At 37.1% G+C, this 17,427-nt stretch overlaps 2 protein-coding genes across 4 annotated transcripts in view; one reads left to right on the top strand and one right to left on the bottom strand.

The window, feature by feature from the left end:
* FAM114A1 (family with sequence similarity 114 member A1) overlaps positions 1–164 on the bottom strand; it is a 61,104-nt gene extending 60,940 nt beyond the window's left edge. For both annotated transcript variants that reach the window (XM_039848850.1, XM_039848849.1), the window contains exon 1: positions 21–164. The gene's annotated coding sequence lies outside the window, so the exon portion shown is untranslated. The remainder of the gene's footprint in view (positions 1–20) is intronic.
* TLR6 (toll like receptor 6) lies at positions 160–17,150 on the top strand. Of its 2 annotated transcripts, none has more exons than XM_039848846.1 (2): positions 160–419; positions 14,634–17,150. In XM_039848846.1, exon 2 carries the CDS (start codon positions 14,703–14,705, stop codon positions 17,091–17,093), a length of 2,391 nt encoding a protein of 796 aa, XP_039704780.1. In that variant the 5' UTR covers positions 160–419; positions 14,634–14,702; the 3' UTR covers positions 17,094–17,150. The 2 variants fall into 2 exon arrangements, with proteins under 2 accessions (XP_039704780.1, XP_039704781.1); XM_039848847.1 differs by lacking the exon at positions 160–419 and adding an exon at positions 7,288–7,953.
* The last annotated feature ends 277 nt before the right edge of the window (positions 17,151–17,427 follow it).

Raw genomic sequence — 17,427 nt, forward strand, 5'->3', positions numbered from 1 at the left:
AGGGTGCCCGGGGTTCTTACCGCTCAAGCAGCCGAGTGCAGACGGGAGCGCCCGGCGGGTCCCGCCCCGCCACGTCGGCAGGGCCGGCGGGGACGCGGATGGAGGGCGGGCCCGGAGGGGACACGGGGCTGAGCTGCCCCGCCCCGCGGCCGGCCCAAGACCCGGCCGCGCCCCGCCCCAGCCCCTCAGCGCTGCGGGGGCGCCCTGGGACCCAGTTCCCGCAGGCTGACAGGGGCCCAGCTGCGCTTCCGACAGTCTTGGGAAACTGCTTTTCCAGCTCTGTACCCGCGGGGAGAGCTTAGGGGCCCCCACCCCAGCCGGGGCGGGTCTTGGGGTTCGCCGGATCATTTTCCTTTCTTTAAAAGCACACGGAAGAGCCTGCAGTTTTACCGGGAAGGTGTCGCTTAAGTTCAGCAACAGTGCGTAAAACAGCTTTCTCTGACCCTGTTTGTAGGAGCGTGATCTAATTTAAAACTAACCAAACAAAAGCACTTTCTAGAAGGTCAGTTTGGAAATGTGGATCAAAATTCGAATGCATTAGCTTTGGCCCGGGAATTCCACGTCTTCAATTTGTCCTAAGTAAACAAATGTGCAAATATGTATGTACAAAGATGTTTATTGTAGCTGTTTATGCCAGGGAAGATGGGAAACCTGTCCCACAGTAAGAGATTGGTGAAGTAAACTAGTAATTTCAAACAGTCGGATATGCTGTTAAAAATGGTCTGTACATCCGATTTGTTGATATGGAAGGAAGGATCATTGCCGAATATTAAGTTGAGGGTGAGGGAAGCTTAGAAAAGTGTATGCATAGGATAAACCTTTTCTTGTAAATATATGTGTATGTATATGTATTACATATGTGTGTATATGTAATACATATGTATATGTATTTTATATCAAGTCAGGGAAATATAATTTTAAAAACTGATTCTTTCTGAGTTCTGCAAATTGTGTTAGCGAATTGTGTTCCAGGTGTGACAGGTGTGTTTTGGTATACCTTAAACACAAAACATCCATGCCTGAGAGTTCTGTGCCTGGCCAGGGACAGCTAGCAACTTTGCCCCAAGTGTCCCTCTCTGCTGTGGCAACAACCCAATCAGACATTCCCTTTCATAGCCTGGTTTCCTTTTCTCCTTTGACCCAAACCACACCTTTTCCAACAAAAGAATATTAAACAAGCAATTCTAGCAGTAAGTTTCATTACCGACCACAAATTATGCCCATGTGCTCAAATGTTGTTACTTCCAAACCCACCAGTTCTGCAACTTAGAACTTTTTTTATATTCATTTAAAAAATTTTAGAGTATGTAAAACATATTGAAAGTAGAGAATATGGTGAATATTTGTTTGTGTAAAAAAAGTAGAGACTACTATGACAGTGCTTAGATTTAACAAATTATTATTTTTTGCTTTAAAAGAAAAAAAGTTACAGATATGTTTGAAAACCTGTCTCTTTCATTCTCCATTGTACTTGGAGATAACCATTGTCCTGAGGTGGTTGTGTGTTCTTCCCACCCATATTTCTATATTTTATTGTACATATCCTCCTCCATAAATACTATATATTGTTTTTCAATGTTTTAAAATTATGTAAATAGCATCCTATACATTTGCTTACTCAACTTTATGTTTTTGATAACCGTTCATGTTCATACAGGCAGTTCTAGTACAGTCGTTTCAAAATCTTCATAGAATTTCATTGTTTGACTGTATCATAATTTATTCATCTCCCAGTCAATAAACATTTAGTGTGTTTCATGTTTCACTACTACATATAGTGCTGCAATGGCCATTTTCGTATATGTTTTCTTGTATCCCAGGCTAGAAATGGAATAGCCAGGTCACCTTCACTAGATATTCTGAAATTGTCCTCCAGGCATTCATTCAACAAAACTTTTTTCAATCATGTATTATGTACCTAGAACTGCTCTAGTTGCCAGGAATATAATAAGGAGCAAAGCAAAGTCCTGCCCTCAAAGAACTTACATTCCATCGAAAGGGAGAAAGATACTAATTAGATAATATATCAGATGGTGGAATAAAGCAGGTTATAGAGTCCACGGGATCTAGAAAATAAGTAGGAGCAACTGTGGTTATTAGTGGAAACCTTGGGTGTTCCATGTCAGAGAGATAAGGAAGTCCTAGAAGGAGACTGGGAAGAAAGGGCAGCAATTTAGCAGAAAAACGGGGAGGGATGCGTGTGGGAGTGGAGTTCAGCTAAGATGAGAATCGAGAATTGAGAACTGCCCCTTGGATTTGGCAATGTGGAGGTCATTGGTAACTTTGACAAGAGTGGCGGAGAAGGAAGCCTGATCGGAGTGGGTCTGAGAGAATGGGAGGAAAATAATTGAGGACAGTGAGTAAAACAAGTCTTTCAAGGAGTTCTTGCATAAAGAAGAACAAAGAGGTAGAGGTGGGTTCAAAGGAAGGGATTTACTTATTTTTTTTTAATGTGGGAGAAATTTCAGTGTTTTATGCCAATTGGAATCATGAATTAGAGGAGAAAAAAGGTGATGAAGTAGAGCAGTAAATTGCAAGAGCGATTTCCTTGAGCACACAAGCAGGAACAGGATTCAGTGCTCAGTGGGGAGGGACTGCCTTTTGATTCACAAAGTTCATTTGGGAGAACAAAAGAGAGTACAGGTAGAACAGGTGCAGGTAGGCTAGTAGAGTTTTGTGGGGAGGATGTGGCTAAGATCATTCACACCTTGTATTCCCAATTACTATGTACAAATACAAAAGTTGGACAGTGAAAAAGGCTGATAAGAAAAAAAAAAAGGAATTCATTTGAAATATGGTGTTGGAGGAAAGCATTAAAGATACCCTGAACTGCCATAGAGATGAAAAAGTGGGTCCTAGAGAAGATTAAGCCTGAAACATCTCTGGAGGCAAAAATGACAAAACTGAAGCTATCCTACCTCAGGCACATCTTATTTCCCAAACGATAATGCTGGGGAAAATAGAAGGCAGGAGGAAAAGAGGAAGACCAAATATGAGATGGACTGACTCCATAAAAGAAGCCATAGGCAGGAGTCTCCAGGAGCTGAGCAGGGTTGAAGAAGGATGACCAGGAGTTGCAGATGGAAACGCTGCTCTTTGCAGCTATTTTCTTTGCAGCTGAGAATGAGAAAGAGAAGGTGTTGGAATCGTAAGAGAGAGGAAGCAGTATAAGATAAGAGAGTGGGAAAGTGAATGGGCTAGGGAAGGGGAGCAGAAAAGGTAGTAGTATTGCTCCTCCCTCTTCATGACTGGTTGGGACTTAGCCATGAATTTCAAGTGAGGCAGTCATCATGGGAGTGTATTTTCTCCAACTACATTCAGCTGCTCAGGCTCAGTGTAGTACAATGGCAAGTTGGATTTAACCTGGATTAAAGTAGCTGTAGCTGAACGCAGAGAGATGATTAAAAGGATGGATCATAACTTTTCAGTCCAGTGCAGTGGGGCTAGGAAATTGTTGGCATCAAAGGGAAAGAGTTGGAAGTGATAGCTAGAAAGTGGGATGCCGGCAATTGAGATTATAGAGAGGGTAGAGTCGTTGGAAATAATATATCTAGGGTATAAGGGAATGCATGGCTGAGGTAGGTTGTAGGAGAAGATCATTAGAAGAGAGAATATCAAAGAACTAAGAAACCAGGGGAATGAAGGAATCTCTACATAGCTATTGAAATCACTAGAATTATCCCAGGGGTGGTGTAAGATTTAAGACAGTGAGCAGTGCTAAAACACTCAATGAATGAGGAAGTGATGGGGCCCTGTGGATGACTGCACCCAGGAGAGGTAGGTTTCAAGGGCTGGAGAGAGAAACTGTGATCTGGAAACAGCAGCTGAGAAGCAAAGGCGCCTACATCACCTCCGGGCTCTGAGATGTGAGGGATGCAGTTGAGAAAATAGGCACCACTAGAGGGCGATGTATTCCGGATAGAATTTAGGTCTAAGAGTGTCCTGATCTTCACTGCTTTGGAATGGAATCACCTGAAGAGCTTTAAAAAATATATATATATATATTAATTTGTTTATGATGACATTGGTTAACAAAATCTAATAAGTTTCAGCTGGACACTTTAGCAATAAGGGATGTATATATTTACATTGTGCGTTCGCCTCTCTAGTTAGATTTCTTTCTGTCACTACATATTTGAGCCACTTTACCCCATCTACCTCCCCCCTCCCCCTACCCCCTACCCTCTGGTAACCAAGAGTCTATTGTCCACGTCCATGAGTCTCTGTTTGTTCGTCCTGTTTATTTGTTGCTTTTAGGTTTATATCCCACATATAAGTGATATCATGTGATTTTCAACTTTTTCTGTCTGGCTTATTTTGCTTAGCATGATTATCTCGAGGTCCATCCACATTGTCGCAAATGGCAATATTTCATCTCTTCTTATGGCTGAGTAATACTCCATTGTATATATGTACCACAGCTTCTTTAGCCAATCATCTATAATAGGACACTTTGGTTGCTTCCATATCCTGGCCACTGTGAATAGTGCTGCTATGAACATCGGTGTGTAAATATCTTTTTGGATATGGGATTTTGAGTCTTTGGGGTAAATACTCAGTAGAGGGATTGCTGGGTCATATGGTAGATCAATTCTTAGTTTTTTGAAGAACCTCCATACTGTTTTCCATCGTGGTTGTACCAATTTTCAGTCCCACCAGCAGTGTATAAGGTTTCCTTTTACTTGAGGAGCTTTTAAAATAACACTGATGCCTGGCCCCATCTAAGACCATTTAAGTCAGAATATTAGGATATGTTCAATAGCTGTTTCCTCACATTCTGACCAATGTTTGACATTATTAGAGGTTTTAATTTTTGTCCATCTTGTACAGAGGTTGTCTTAATTTTTATTTCCCATATTCTAATGTGGATGTTTTCGTTATCACATGTTTGAGCTATTTCCATTTCCTTTCCTATTATCCATATGTTTATATTCTTTGCTAATCCTCCCATTGGGTTTGTTAGTCATTTTCTTATTGATTTGTAGAAATTCTTTATGTATTTTGGGGTACTAATTCTTAATGGTTATATGTCTTACAAATATCTTTTCCCAATCTGTGGCTTGTCTTTTTTTAATACAGCAGAAGATTTTGGTTTTAATATCAATATTTAACATCTAAGCTATCAATTTTATTTCTTTTGGTTATGTATTTTACGCTTTTGATAACTTTCATATAATTTGTTTCAAAGCTATTAGTAGACACTAATATTTATCTACTGATTTTCTAGGGAAAGAGAAATGCAGTTTTATCTCTGTTTGTATTGAGACAGTATATTTACTGGCCTTACACTATGTTATTTTACTTATTCCACTATGATACTACTTTATTTTTATAAAGTAAAAATGCATAAAATAGTAATACATATACATATTTTAAAAATTCAAGCAAGACCAAAGAGCATTAAATGGTAATAAAAATGTCTCTTGGTTCTTCTGCTCAAATGTAACAGTTGAAGTATCCTCTCAGGGAAAAAAAAAAAAAATGCATGTATTATTAGCATGTGTATGTAGACCCTTGTGTTAGTTTCCCATGGCTGCCATAAAAAATTCCCACAAACTGGGTGGCTTAAAACAACAGAAATTTATTTTCTCATAGTTCTGGAGGCCAGAAGCCCAAAACCAAGGTGTGTGCAGGGCCACCAGCTTCTGATAGTTCCAGGCATTTCTTGGTTCATGGCTGCAAAACTCCAATCTCTGCCTGTGTTTTCACATGGCCTGCTCCTCTCTGTGTCTTTCCTCTGTGTGTGTCTCATAAGGACACATGGTGGAATGCTCAAGCATACAGATGCAGGAGATAGGTTGCATCTGGCCTCAAACCCCAGCCCCACTACTGACCAGCAGTGCAACCTTGGACAGGTAACTAGCTGCTTTTTCCCCTTCCCCCTTAAGTGGGAATGATAGACATATCTCATAGCACCTTCATGAGGGTTAAGTAAGTTCATAAGCAAAGGACTCAGAACACTGCCTGGCAAGAAGATCACTTACGTAAATATCTGAGAGACCAGATTTTATACAAATGATGTCACACTCCATATTGTTCTGCATCTTGCATTTTTTAAATTTAGCAGTATATCCTGAAGTCTTTCTACCTCAGTGTATAAAAAGATAAGGTTTGCATAGGATTCCAAAGATTCTTACTATAATGACTTCTCGTCTGTGCCAATCACCATTGTAGCCACTTTGTATTCATTATGTTCCCTAAAACTCACAAAGACCCTGAAATCTCTGTAAGGTTAAGCAGCTCGCCCAGGGCCACACAGCTAGTTCACAGCATTGCGAGGTGGTCACCCCAATACTGTCTGTCTGTTCCACAGACACACTCTCGTCCACATTACTTGATTTTTGTGGGCTTAGTCATCTTCTGAAAGACATTTCTCAGAATCATAACAGCCTCAACAAGAATAGTCTTCTTGTTCCTGAAAACCAGCATTATTATGCAATGCCCTAGTGAGCGTTTGTTAGTCATTGTTTGATGTAGCCAAATCTGCACTGATGTGTGCGTATGTTCATGCATGTGTGTGTATTTTCTTAGAGACTTTAGTTCAATGTTGCTCGAAATTCCTTCAGAGCCACAATGGCCCCTCTCCTCTTTCACAAATGTGATTTCCCAGTGTCACAGATACCCACTGCTTTCTAGCTGTCTCCTTTTGCTGGTTCCGCAGAGACCCATCTACTCCTTGCTGACTCTCCTCAAGGCTGAGAAGACTTCCTGTTATGTTTGATGAATAAGAATGAATAGGAAGAAACTGGCCTTTCTCTTCCTTCTAAAAGCAGAAGTGGTTCTTACCAGTTCTTACCATAGGGTTTTAACTTTTTTTTTGTAAACAATAAGATAGTGCCAGACAGTGGGATTGATTATGGAGTAATTATTTAACTCACATTCAGTTCTTTACAGACCTCAATTAAGTGGAAAGTCTTGGGAATAGGGTATCCTAGCTGTCCGAAGTATCTGGTTAACTACATACTCTCTTTTTGCATCAACCCTTGTTTAAATTGAGAAATAGAGTGAAATAATAAAATGGAGTCACTATCGTCAAGCTGCTGAATTACCGAAATCAAGTAGGTTGAGGCCTGAGGAAACGATTCTATTCTTGTTTTAACTAGCCTGGGAACTTTGAGGTTTTTTTTCTTCTTTGGACCACTTCTGCATTTTTCACCGAGCTGTTTCCAGTCTCCAAACTCTAAGACCCTTGAATAAATCTTTATTATTTATTTCTAACCAAATTCTCTAGACTCTTTTTGAGTTCATTTGACAATATCATTCTAAAATGATTCTAAATGCCTTAGAAATTTTTTTTTTAATTAGTCCTGCAGGATCTCAGTGTTGTTATTCAAGAATCTAGAATTAAAACCTTTGATAAATGTTGGTCAGAATGAGGGGAAACAGGGTGCAACTTCCTTCAGGCGTGGCTTTATTTGTACTAACTACTAAACTTTTCTTGAAAGTAATTTTTAAAATAACAAATCTTGGCTCTAAGCTCGTTCTATTTTAAAGTGTCTCATCCAGCTAAGATAATGCTCCAAAATTGCTTGGTAATGGCAATTGCAAATATTTTTGGAAATGTTAAGAATGGTGATAATAGAAAACAGGCAAAGTTCAATAACTTTCTACTCTGTTGATGATTTCACATTTAGGCTGCAAAGTCTTACAGATAAATATTACCTTAGAAACAACTTTCTTCACATTGAAATTGTCATAAGCTGCTTGCTTGTATGAATTTAAAAATTTGTTCACTGTTTTAGTCTGTAGCCCATAAAAACCTACTGACTCACATGCTTTGCAACTGACCCTTGAAAGGGAAATTCACATATAGGAGTAATTCCAAGAAGGTCCAATAGATGGCACAAAACTGTTTCTATGGTATTGCTTTACTGAAACTAAGGACTGGCATTTAGTCATGCACTTATTTTTCCGCATTTAGAAGTTATTTTCTCTTCTGAGACAGAAATCTTGGTAAGTAAACAGGCTTTTGTGGCGTTTTCAAATTATGGTGTAATTACTTCAAACAAGCAAGAAAATGCTAATGATTGTATAGGAAATAGGTAATGTTTCTTTTTCATTTTTGCAAGGTGTTTTTAAGTGTGATTTTAAATGTTGCAAGTATCCTTTAAACATACAAGAATGATAAGATAGGACTGTCTTGAAAAAATATAAAAATAACTAGCACTTGTAGTCATAGTTAAGGGGAAAATTTAACCAATTATATTTATTTCTTCTGCTTTTGTCTACTACGTTTTCTCTTTCCACTTTTCTCTAATTCCTTGCTTTCAGTAATATTTATAGTAGTTTATGACACTAATTGGCATCTATCACATATTACATATCTTTATAGTTGGCACGAGTGTTTGATCTTTCTATCACATGATTCTGTAATTATGGATTTGTATCTGTCACTAATTTATAAGCATTTTGAAAGCCAGGATTATGCCAGTGCTATTCATATTCACATCCCCAGAACCTAACGCCCAGCAAAATCCTGGCACATAATATGATCTGAATAAACATTTATTAAACGGAGGAAGTGGCAAGGACTGACCTAGAACTTGCCTTTCTCTGGGTCTCTCAACCAAATTTTAACAAATAAAACAACGTTTTCCTTATATACTTGATTATGGAATCACACTTACCTCACCTAATGTTTTTCTGATCTTTTCTTTTTGGTAGTTTTAATTTTTTTTTTTACAGTAAAAAAGAAAAGTTTTATTAGAAGGGAAAGTACACTTCCAGAAGTGGAAGTGGGCCTGAGCCAGAGAAGCGTGGTTCAAAAGGCTTGTAGTTTTAATTTTTATAGGTCCTAGCCACCACGGCTTTATTTTCAAAATAGAGCTTCTTCCATCTGTCTTCTCCTTTCATCTGATGCATTAAGGAAAAACAACTTTTACCTTTTATCTCTTTTTATTTCCTTTAAAAAAAAAGTTATAAACTCTCTAATCTTACACTCTCATCTCCCTTTTTTCCTTGCCTTTATTTTTTCTTAAATATAAAAGCTCCAGGCTGGTTTGTCAAGAAACTGCAAAGGGTATAAATGCCCCCAGAGAAATATTTGTGTTTTAAGGGTAAGGTGGCTAAGTTTCAGATCCCTGAACACAAGCACCACGAGGGACTTCTAGGTGAGTTCTCAGTCATAAATGTCAATTATCTAGCATCATGTAGAAGTTCTCTCTGTCTCTGTTTCTCTTTCTGTTTCTCTCTCTCCTTCCCGCCCCCCATGATAAAATACACACACACACACACACACACACACACACACACACACTATATGTATGTACACACACATGCACACACAAACACACCAATAACACAAGCATGTTTCTTTTAATAAAAAATATTTTTATATTAGCTGTATTTTAAGACAAGGCTTTTTTGAAAGATGTTCAAATTAGAAATTTTTGGAAATGTACAAAAGGATAAGAAAAAAATTAAATTTTCTATGATTCAGAGATCCAGAGATAACCACTATTAACATTTGATATATTTCTTCCCAATCTTTTCTCCCTAGGCTTTGTATATATGTCAGATTTTAGTCATATTTTACAAAATTAGAGTCTTACCCCATATACAAGTTTGTATGCTTTTATTCACTTAACATTATGTTGTAGACCTTTTTTTTTCAAAAGTACGATATTTGAGGCTGCATACTATTCCATGTTATGGGTGTGCCATAATTGATTAAACTATTTTCTATATTAGACATAATTGTTTTTTTCAATTTTTCAGTGTGTCATGAGCATCCTCATAGTAATATTTTTATATTACTATGTAATATAAAAATGTATATTTTTATGTATATGTATCCCTGATTATTCCTTTAGAAAAAATTCTGAGAACTGAAATTGCTAAAATAAGGGTAAGTATATATATATTAAAATAATTTTTTTTCAGTTATAGTTGGCATACAATACGATATTAATTTCAGGTGTATAACATAGTGATTAGACATCTATGTAACTCACAAAGTGATCACCCCAATAAATCTAGTGCCCCTCTGCCACCATGCATATTTATTACAATATTATTGGCTATTTTCCTTATTCTATACTTTCTTTCTATCTATCAATCTATACTCCGTGACTATTTTATAACTATCAATTTGTACTTCTTAATCCCTTCCCTCTTTTTCACTGACTCACCCATCTGGTAACCCTCAAAATGTTCTCTGAATCTATGAGTTTGTTTCTGTTTTTTGTTTGTTTGTTTATTTTGCTCCTTAGGTTCTATACATACATGCAACCATATGACATTTGTCTTCCTCTATCTGACTTACTCCACAGAGCACACTATCCTCTTGGTCCATCGTGAAATATCTTTTTCCATCTCATTTCTTTTAGTCTGTGTGTGTGTGTCTTTTAATCTGAAGTGAGTCTATCGTAGACAGCATATGTAAAAGTCTTGTTTTCTTACCCATTCATCCACCCTATCTTTTGATTGGAGCATTTAATTCTTTTTCACTTGAAATATTTGTTGCTAGGTATGTAGTTATTACCATTCTTTATTTAGACTTTTGATACACATACTTGTCTGGGAAATTCTTTTTTGATTCTAAAAAAAAAAGTTATCTCTCTTTTGATTCTAAATGATAACTTTGCTGGGTAAAGTAATCTCTGTATGCCCTGTACCTTTTGAAGCAATGTTATTCATTGTGTAATTGTTCCTATCCGTTATATTTTTGTTGTGAGCTATTCGTTTTAAGTAGGATAGGGTAATAGCTTCTTTTATCCTTATTGCCAATTCTCTGATACTTTCATCTAAGGGAGTTTTTAATATATATGTAAACTGCAATCCTGATCAATATCTGCCTCTTTTTACAAGTATTGTTGTATGGCTTACACATTTCAGAATGCAGTGTACCCCCTCAAGTCCCTCCCTACTTCTTGCTTCACTGAGATATGATTGACATAACATTTTGTAAGTTTAAGGTCTACAATGTGATAATTTGATAACATATGTATTGCAAAATGATTACCACAATAAGGTTGATTAACACATCTGTAACCTCACATCGTTACTTTGTGTGTGTGTGGTGAGAATATTTAAGATCTACTGTCTTAGCAACTTTCAGGTACTGTTAACTGTAGTCACCAGGCTGTACGTTAGATCCTCAAAACTTATTTGTCTTATATCTAGAAGTTTGTATCCTTTAACCAACATCTCCTCATTTCCCCTGTCCCCAGCCCTAGCAATCACCTTTCTACTCTCTGTTTCTATGAGTTTGGTTTTTTTAGATTCCACATATAAGTGAGATCATACAGTATTTGTCTTTCTCTGACTTAATTTCATTTAGCAAAATACCATCAAAGGTCCATCCATATTGTCACAAATGGCAGAATTCCCTTCCTTTTTATGGCTGAATAATAATTCCATTATTACTATGTATCACATTTTCTTTACCCATTCATCCCTCAGTAGACATTTAGGTTGTTTCTATGTCTTAGCTATTATGAATAATGTGGCAATGAACATGCAGGTGCACTATCTTTGAGAGTGAGTTCATTTTTTTTTTTAATCTATAACCCAGCTCATATGGTAGTTCTCTGTTTAATTATTTGAGGAACCTCCTTACTGTTTTCCATAGTGGCTGCACCAATTTACACTCCCATCAACAGTGCCCAAGGGCTCCCTTCTCTTCATATCCTTGTCAACTCTCATTATCTCTTGTCTTTTTGATAATAGCCTTTCTAACAGGTGTGAGGTGATAACTTCTGGTTCTGATTTATATTTCTCCGATGATTAGTGAAATTGAGCATCTTTTCCTATACTTGTTGAAGATTTGTGTGTTTTCTTTGGAAAAATTTGTCTAGTTAGGTCTTATGCCTCCTTTTAATTGAATTATTTGTTTTTTATTTATTTATTTATTTATTTATTTATTTATTTATTTACTTACTTACTTATTTATTTTTTACTACCAAATTGTATGAGTTCTTTATCTATTTTGGATATTAACCCCTTATCAGATAATATGGTTTATAAATATCTTCTCCCATTATGTAGGTTGAATTTCCATTTTGTTCATGTTTCTTTTGCTGTACAAAAGCCTTTTAGTTTGGTATATCCCCACTTGTTTATTTTTGCTTTTATTGCTTATGTTTTTGGTGTCAGATCCAAAAAATCATTGCCAAGACCAATGTCAGGGAGATTTTCCTTTGTGTTTTCTTCTAGAAGTTTTAGGGTTTCACGTCTTATAGTTAAGTCTTTAATCCTTCTGGAGTAAATTTTTGTTAAGTGGAATAAGATAGGGGTCCAACTTTACATGTAAATTACTTTACATGTACATATCCAGTTTTCCCAACACTATTTATTAAAGAGACTACCCTTTCCTCATTGAGTATTTTTGACTCCCTTATCAAATATTAGTTGGCAGTTTATGCATGGATTTATTTCTGGACTCTTGATTCTGTTTTATTGCTCTCTGTCTTTATTTGAATACCATACTGTTTTGATTACTATAGCTTTGCAGTATAGTTTGAAATTAGGACGTGTAATGCCTCTAGCTTTGTTCCATCTCAGGATTGCTTTGGCTCTTTGGGGTATTTTGTAGGTTCTTATGAATTTTCTAATTTTTTCCTCTATTTATATGAAAAGTACCACTGGAATTTTTATAATGATTGAATTAAATCTATAGATAGCTTTGGGTATTATGGACATTTTCACCATGTTGATTATTCTGATCCATGAACACAGGATGTCTTTCCATTTATTTATGTCTTCTTCAATTTTTTTCATCAATGTCTTACTGTTTTTAGTGTGCAGGTCTTTCACCTTCTTGGTTAAATTTATTCTTAGGCATTTCATTCTTTTTGATACAATTGTAAATGGGATTGTTTTGTTTATTTCTTTTTCAGATAATTTTTTGTTAGTATATAGAAAACACAACTGATTTTGTATGTTGGTTTTGTATTCTGCAACTTTACTGAATTTGTTTATTAGTTCTAACAGATTTTGGGTAGAGTCTTTAGGATTCTCTACACATGTGATCATACCATCTGCAAACAGAGATAATTTTACTTCTTCCTTTCCAATTTAGATGCTTTTTATTTATTTTTCTTGCCTAATTGCTCTGGCTAGGACTTCCAGCACACTATGTTGAATAGAAGTGGTGAGAGTACTTCTTACCCAGTTTTTACCTGGTAGTGTCCATCATTGTGTGATAGAGAGTTGGAAGATGGTCTGCAGAAGGTAAACAATGTTGTGAGCCAGTACCCCTGGGATAAAAGAAATACTACTTAATTACCTGATTATAACTCATCCTCGGTGTTTGAATCAGAGACAAACACAGAGAAGAACAAAATTTCTTCATACCTTTCATCAGGGAGTCTATTGTCCTAAGACAAAGCTTGAGTATGCCAAGTTTTCCTTAATATAACTCACTTTATCTTACTACTGCTTAATATAGTTCAATTACTTTCTCATGAGTATAGATGCTTTTGCATCCTGCTATTAATTTCCCATCTTTGTTTTTGGTGGCAAGATAGGTTTTTATGTGTTTCTGTGTTTTCGTGGGTGTTTCAGAGGATAATTGGGAGGGGCTGTATGGGAAGAGCAGTGAGGAACCTTTAACCATATGCTATTTTTTTAAAAAAATTAAGTGTAATTGGTTTAAAAAATAAGTTGTCATTTTGTAATGAAACTTTCCCAACCCAGAAGAATGTTTACTCTTACAAACAATGGTTCACTGAAATCCTACTCATCTTTTAACTATTTTACTATTTCCAGTATACCCTCAGGTGATGAACAGTGGATCCCTTTGTTAATAAAACTGAACAACTAGGCAAAATCTGCTCTCAATTATTCCTGCTACACAAGGCCTTATCTAAGAAATGTTGTCTGGTCTTGTTCCTTGAGGGAAGGGGAGGCGGGCGGCGGGGCGCTCCTGGATGCTTTTTTGTGCACATTAGAACCTGAATGGGATCTAGTGAGCCTCAAAGTTCCACTCTTTGCCCTAGTTTCAAATATGGTGTCTGTGGACTCATGCACCTGCTTCCACCCCTCAGCCAGGTAACCTTTTCTCATTCATTGATTGTCACGAACATCAGCGTCTATACTATGTTGTAGTACAGTGAGACTTCCTGGGCTCTGGGAAAACCGTTCTCTCTTATATACAGCAGCTTTAGCCTTATGTGCCTTCTGACTTTTTCAATGTACTTATTAATGTTTATCTATCTTTTCCTGTTTTATCAGTGTGTCAAATGTAGGAACTTGATGTTTTCATGTTATCAAGTGCTGAATCCTGTCTCTGAATTTGTTGCTTCTGGTCTAATATGAGCTGGAAAAACCACATATCCATTTTTATGAGAATTGTGTCAAAAATGGGATCCTGTGACAAAAAATTTTCTGCTACCGGAAAGATTGGAGTATGTATTATCTCAGGTGCCCCTCACTTGTCTGTAGAAGTTGGAGGACTTCCAACTTCTACCTGTAAGTGGTTCCAGGCAGGTGTGATTGTGGACACTCTGGTCTGGGCACAGGAAGCTGCTCTGTGGCCAATAACAGCTGCCACTGCTACTCTCAGGATGCCACTGTGGCAGTTAGGTGGTTGATAGAAAATAAAGAAATCATTGAGATTTTGTGTTTAGTAAGTGAAGCTTTGGGAGCAATTATCCAATCTTCATACATCTTAATGTATATTTTATTTCTAGAATTTGGATGCATATCAAGATTCTCTGAAGATCAGCAACAACCCTTTGGGGGATAGCTGCTTCAACATCATGACCAAGGACAAAGAATCAATTTTCAGAAGCTTTCATTTTGTTTACATTGTAACCTTAGTAGTTGGAACGACATTCCACTTCTCTGATGAAAGTGAATATGCAGTAGACATGTCAGATAGAGGCCTTACTCATGTTCCAAAAGGCCTGCCACCAAAAACTAAAGTCTTAGATATGTCTCAAAATTATATATCTGAGCTTCACCTCTCTGACATCAGCTTTCTCTCAGGGCTGAAAGTTTTGAGACTTTCTCATAATAGAATCCAGTGCCTTGATCTTAGTATTTTCAAGTTCAACCAGGATTTGGAATATTTGGATTTATCCCACAATCAGTTGCAGAAGATATCCTGCCATCCCATCACCAATCTCAAGCATTTAGACCTCTCATTCAATGACTTTGATGCCCTGCCCATCTGTAAGGAATTTGGCAACTGGACACAACTGAATTTCTTAGGATTAAGTGCTACAAAGTTACAACAATTAGATTTGTTACCAATTGCTCACTTGCATCTAAGTTGTATCCTTCTAGATTTGGAAGGTTATTATGTGAAGGAAAATGAGTCAGAAAGTCTTCAAATTCTGAATACAGAAACACTTCACCTCATTTTTCACCCAAATAATATCTTCTCTGTCCAAGCGAACATATCAGTTAATAATTTAGGGTGCTTACAAATGACTAATATTAAATTGAATAATGACAAGTGTCAAGTTTTCATTAGATTTTTATCAGAACTCACTCGGGGTCCAACCTTACTGAATTTTACCCTCAACCATGTGGAAACAACTTGGAAATGTCTGGTTAGGATTCTTCAATTTCTTTGGCCCAAACCTGTAGAGTATCTCAATATTTACAATTTAACAATAATTGAAAGCATTAACAAAGAAGATTTTACTTATTCTGAAACAACATTGAAAGCATTGAAAATAGAACATGTTACAAACAGAGTTTTTATTTTTTCACAGACAGTATTATACACAGTGTTTTCTGAGATGAACATTATGATGTTAACCATATCAGATACGCCTTTTATACACATGCTCTGTCCTCAAGCAACAAGCACATTTAAGTTTTTGAACTTTACCCAGAATGTTCTCACAGATAGTATTTTTCAAAACTGCTCCACCTTAGTTAGATTGAAGATATTTATCTTACAGAAGAATGAATTAAAAGATCTTTTCAAAGTGGGTCTCATGACTAAGGATATGCCATCTTTGGAAATACTGGATGTGAGCTGGAATTCTTTAGAATATACTAGACATGACAGAACTTGCACTTGGGTTGAGAGTATAGTGATATTAAATTTGTCTTCAAATATACTTACTGAATCTGTTTTCAGATGTTTACCTCCTAGGGTCAAGATTCTTGATCTTCATTCTAACAAAATAAGGAACATCCCTAAAGATATCGCCGGTCTAGAAGATTTGCAAGAACTCAACATTGCTTCCAATGATTTAGCCCACCTTCCTGGGTGTGGTAGCTTTAGCAGCCTTTCTGTACTGATCATTGACAATAATGCAATTTCCAACCCATCCGCTCATTTCTTCCAGAGCTGTCAGAAGGTTAAGTCCGTCAAAGCGGGGAACAATCCATTCCATTGTACATGTGAGCTAAGAGAATTTATCCAAAGGATAGGCCAAGTATCAAGTGAAGTGGTAGAGGGTTGGCCTGACTCTTACAAGTGTGACTATCCAGAAAGCTATAAGGGAAGCCTACTGAAGGACTTTCACGTGTCTCCGTTATCCTGCAGCACAGCTCTGCTGATTGTCACCATTGGGGTCATAGGGCTGGTGTTGGCTGTTACTCTGACTGTCCTCTGCATCTACTTTGATCTGCCCTGGTATCTCAGGATGGCGTTTCAGTGGACCCGGACCCGGCGCAGGGCTAGGAGCATACCTTCAGATGAACTCCAAAAAACTCTCCAGTTCCACGCTTTTGTTTCATATAGTGAGCACGATTCTTTCTGGGTAAAGAATGAATTACTACCAAACCTAGAAAAAGAAGGTATACGGATTTGTCTCCATGAGAGAAACTTTGTTCCTGGCAAGAGCATTGTGGAAAATATCATAAACTGCATTGAGAAAAGTTACAAGTCCATCTTTGTTTTGTCTCCCAACTTTGTTCAGAGTGAGTGGTGCCATTATGAACTCTACTTTGCCCATCACAATCTCTTTCATGAAGGATCTAATAACTTGATCCTGATCTTGCTAGATCCCATTCCGCAGAACAGTATTCCTAGCAAGTATCACAAGCTGAGGGCTCTCATGACACAGCGGACTTATTTAGAATGGCCCAAGGAGAAGAGCAAACATGGACTTTTTTGGGCTAACATTAGAGCTGCTTTTAATGTGAAATTAACACTAATCACTGAAAACAATGATGTGAAAACTTAAAAAAAAAAAGGCTAGGAAATCCAACTTAAGAAATCAATAAAATTAAATTCTGATGAACACTATGGTTTTAAGTTATTGTCTAGATGGTGCTTGCATTATCTCTCTGCATTCAGGAAAAACTTAATGACAGCTGTATTCCAATTGAGTTGGGGAAGCAGCCTGGGGGCTGAGGTGGTGCTCAAACTTACCAATTACAGATAGCTCAGTCTCTTCTTGTTTAACCATCTGTTTCAAATTGAAACAATCTCTTTTGAGTAAATGCTCAGTCATTCAAAGACCTTTCTTCTCTCCTCTCCTTTCATAAGTGGATTCTGTGTGAGCAGGAGTTTATGGG

Source organism: Pteropus medius, unplaced genomic scaffold, assembly GCF_902729225.1.
Source record: "Pteropus medius unplaced genomic scaffold, Ma_sr-lr_union100, whole genome shotgun sequence".
Taxonomy (NCBI): domain Eukaryota; kingdom Metazoa; phylum Chordata; class Mammalia; order Chiroptera; family Pteropodidae; genus Pteropus; species Pteropus medius.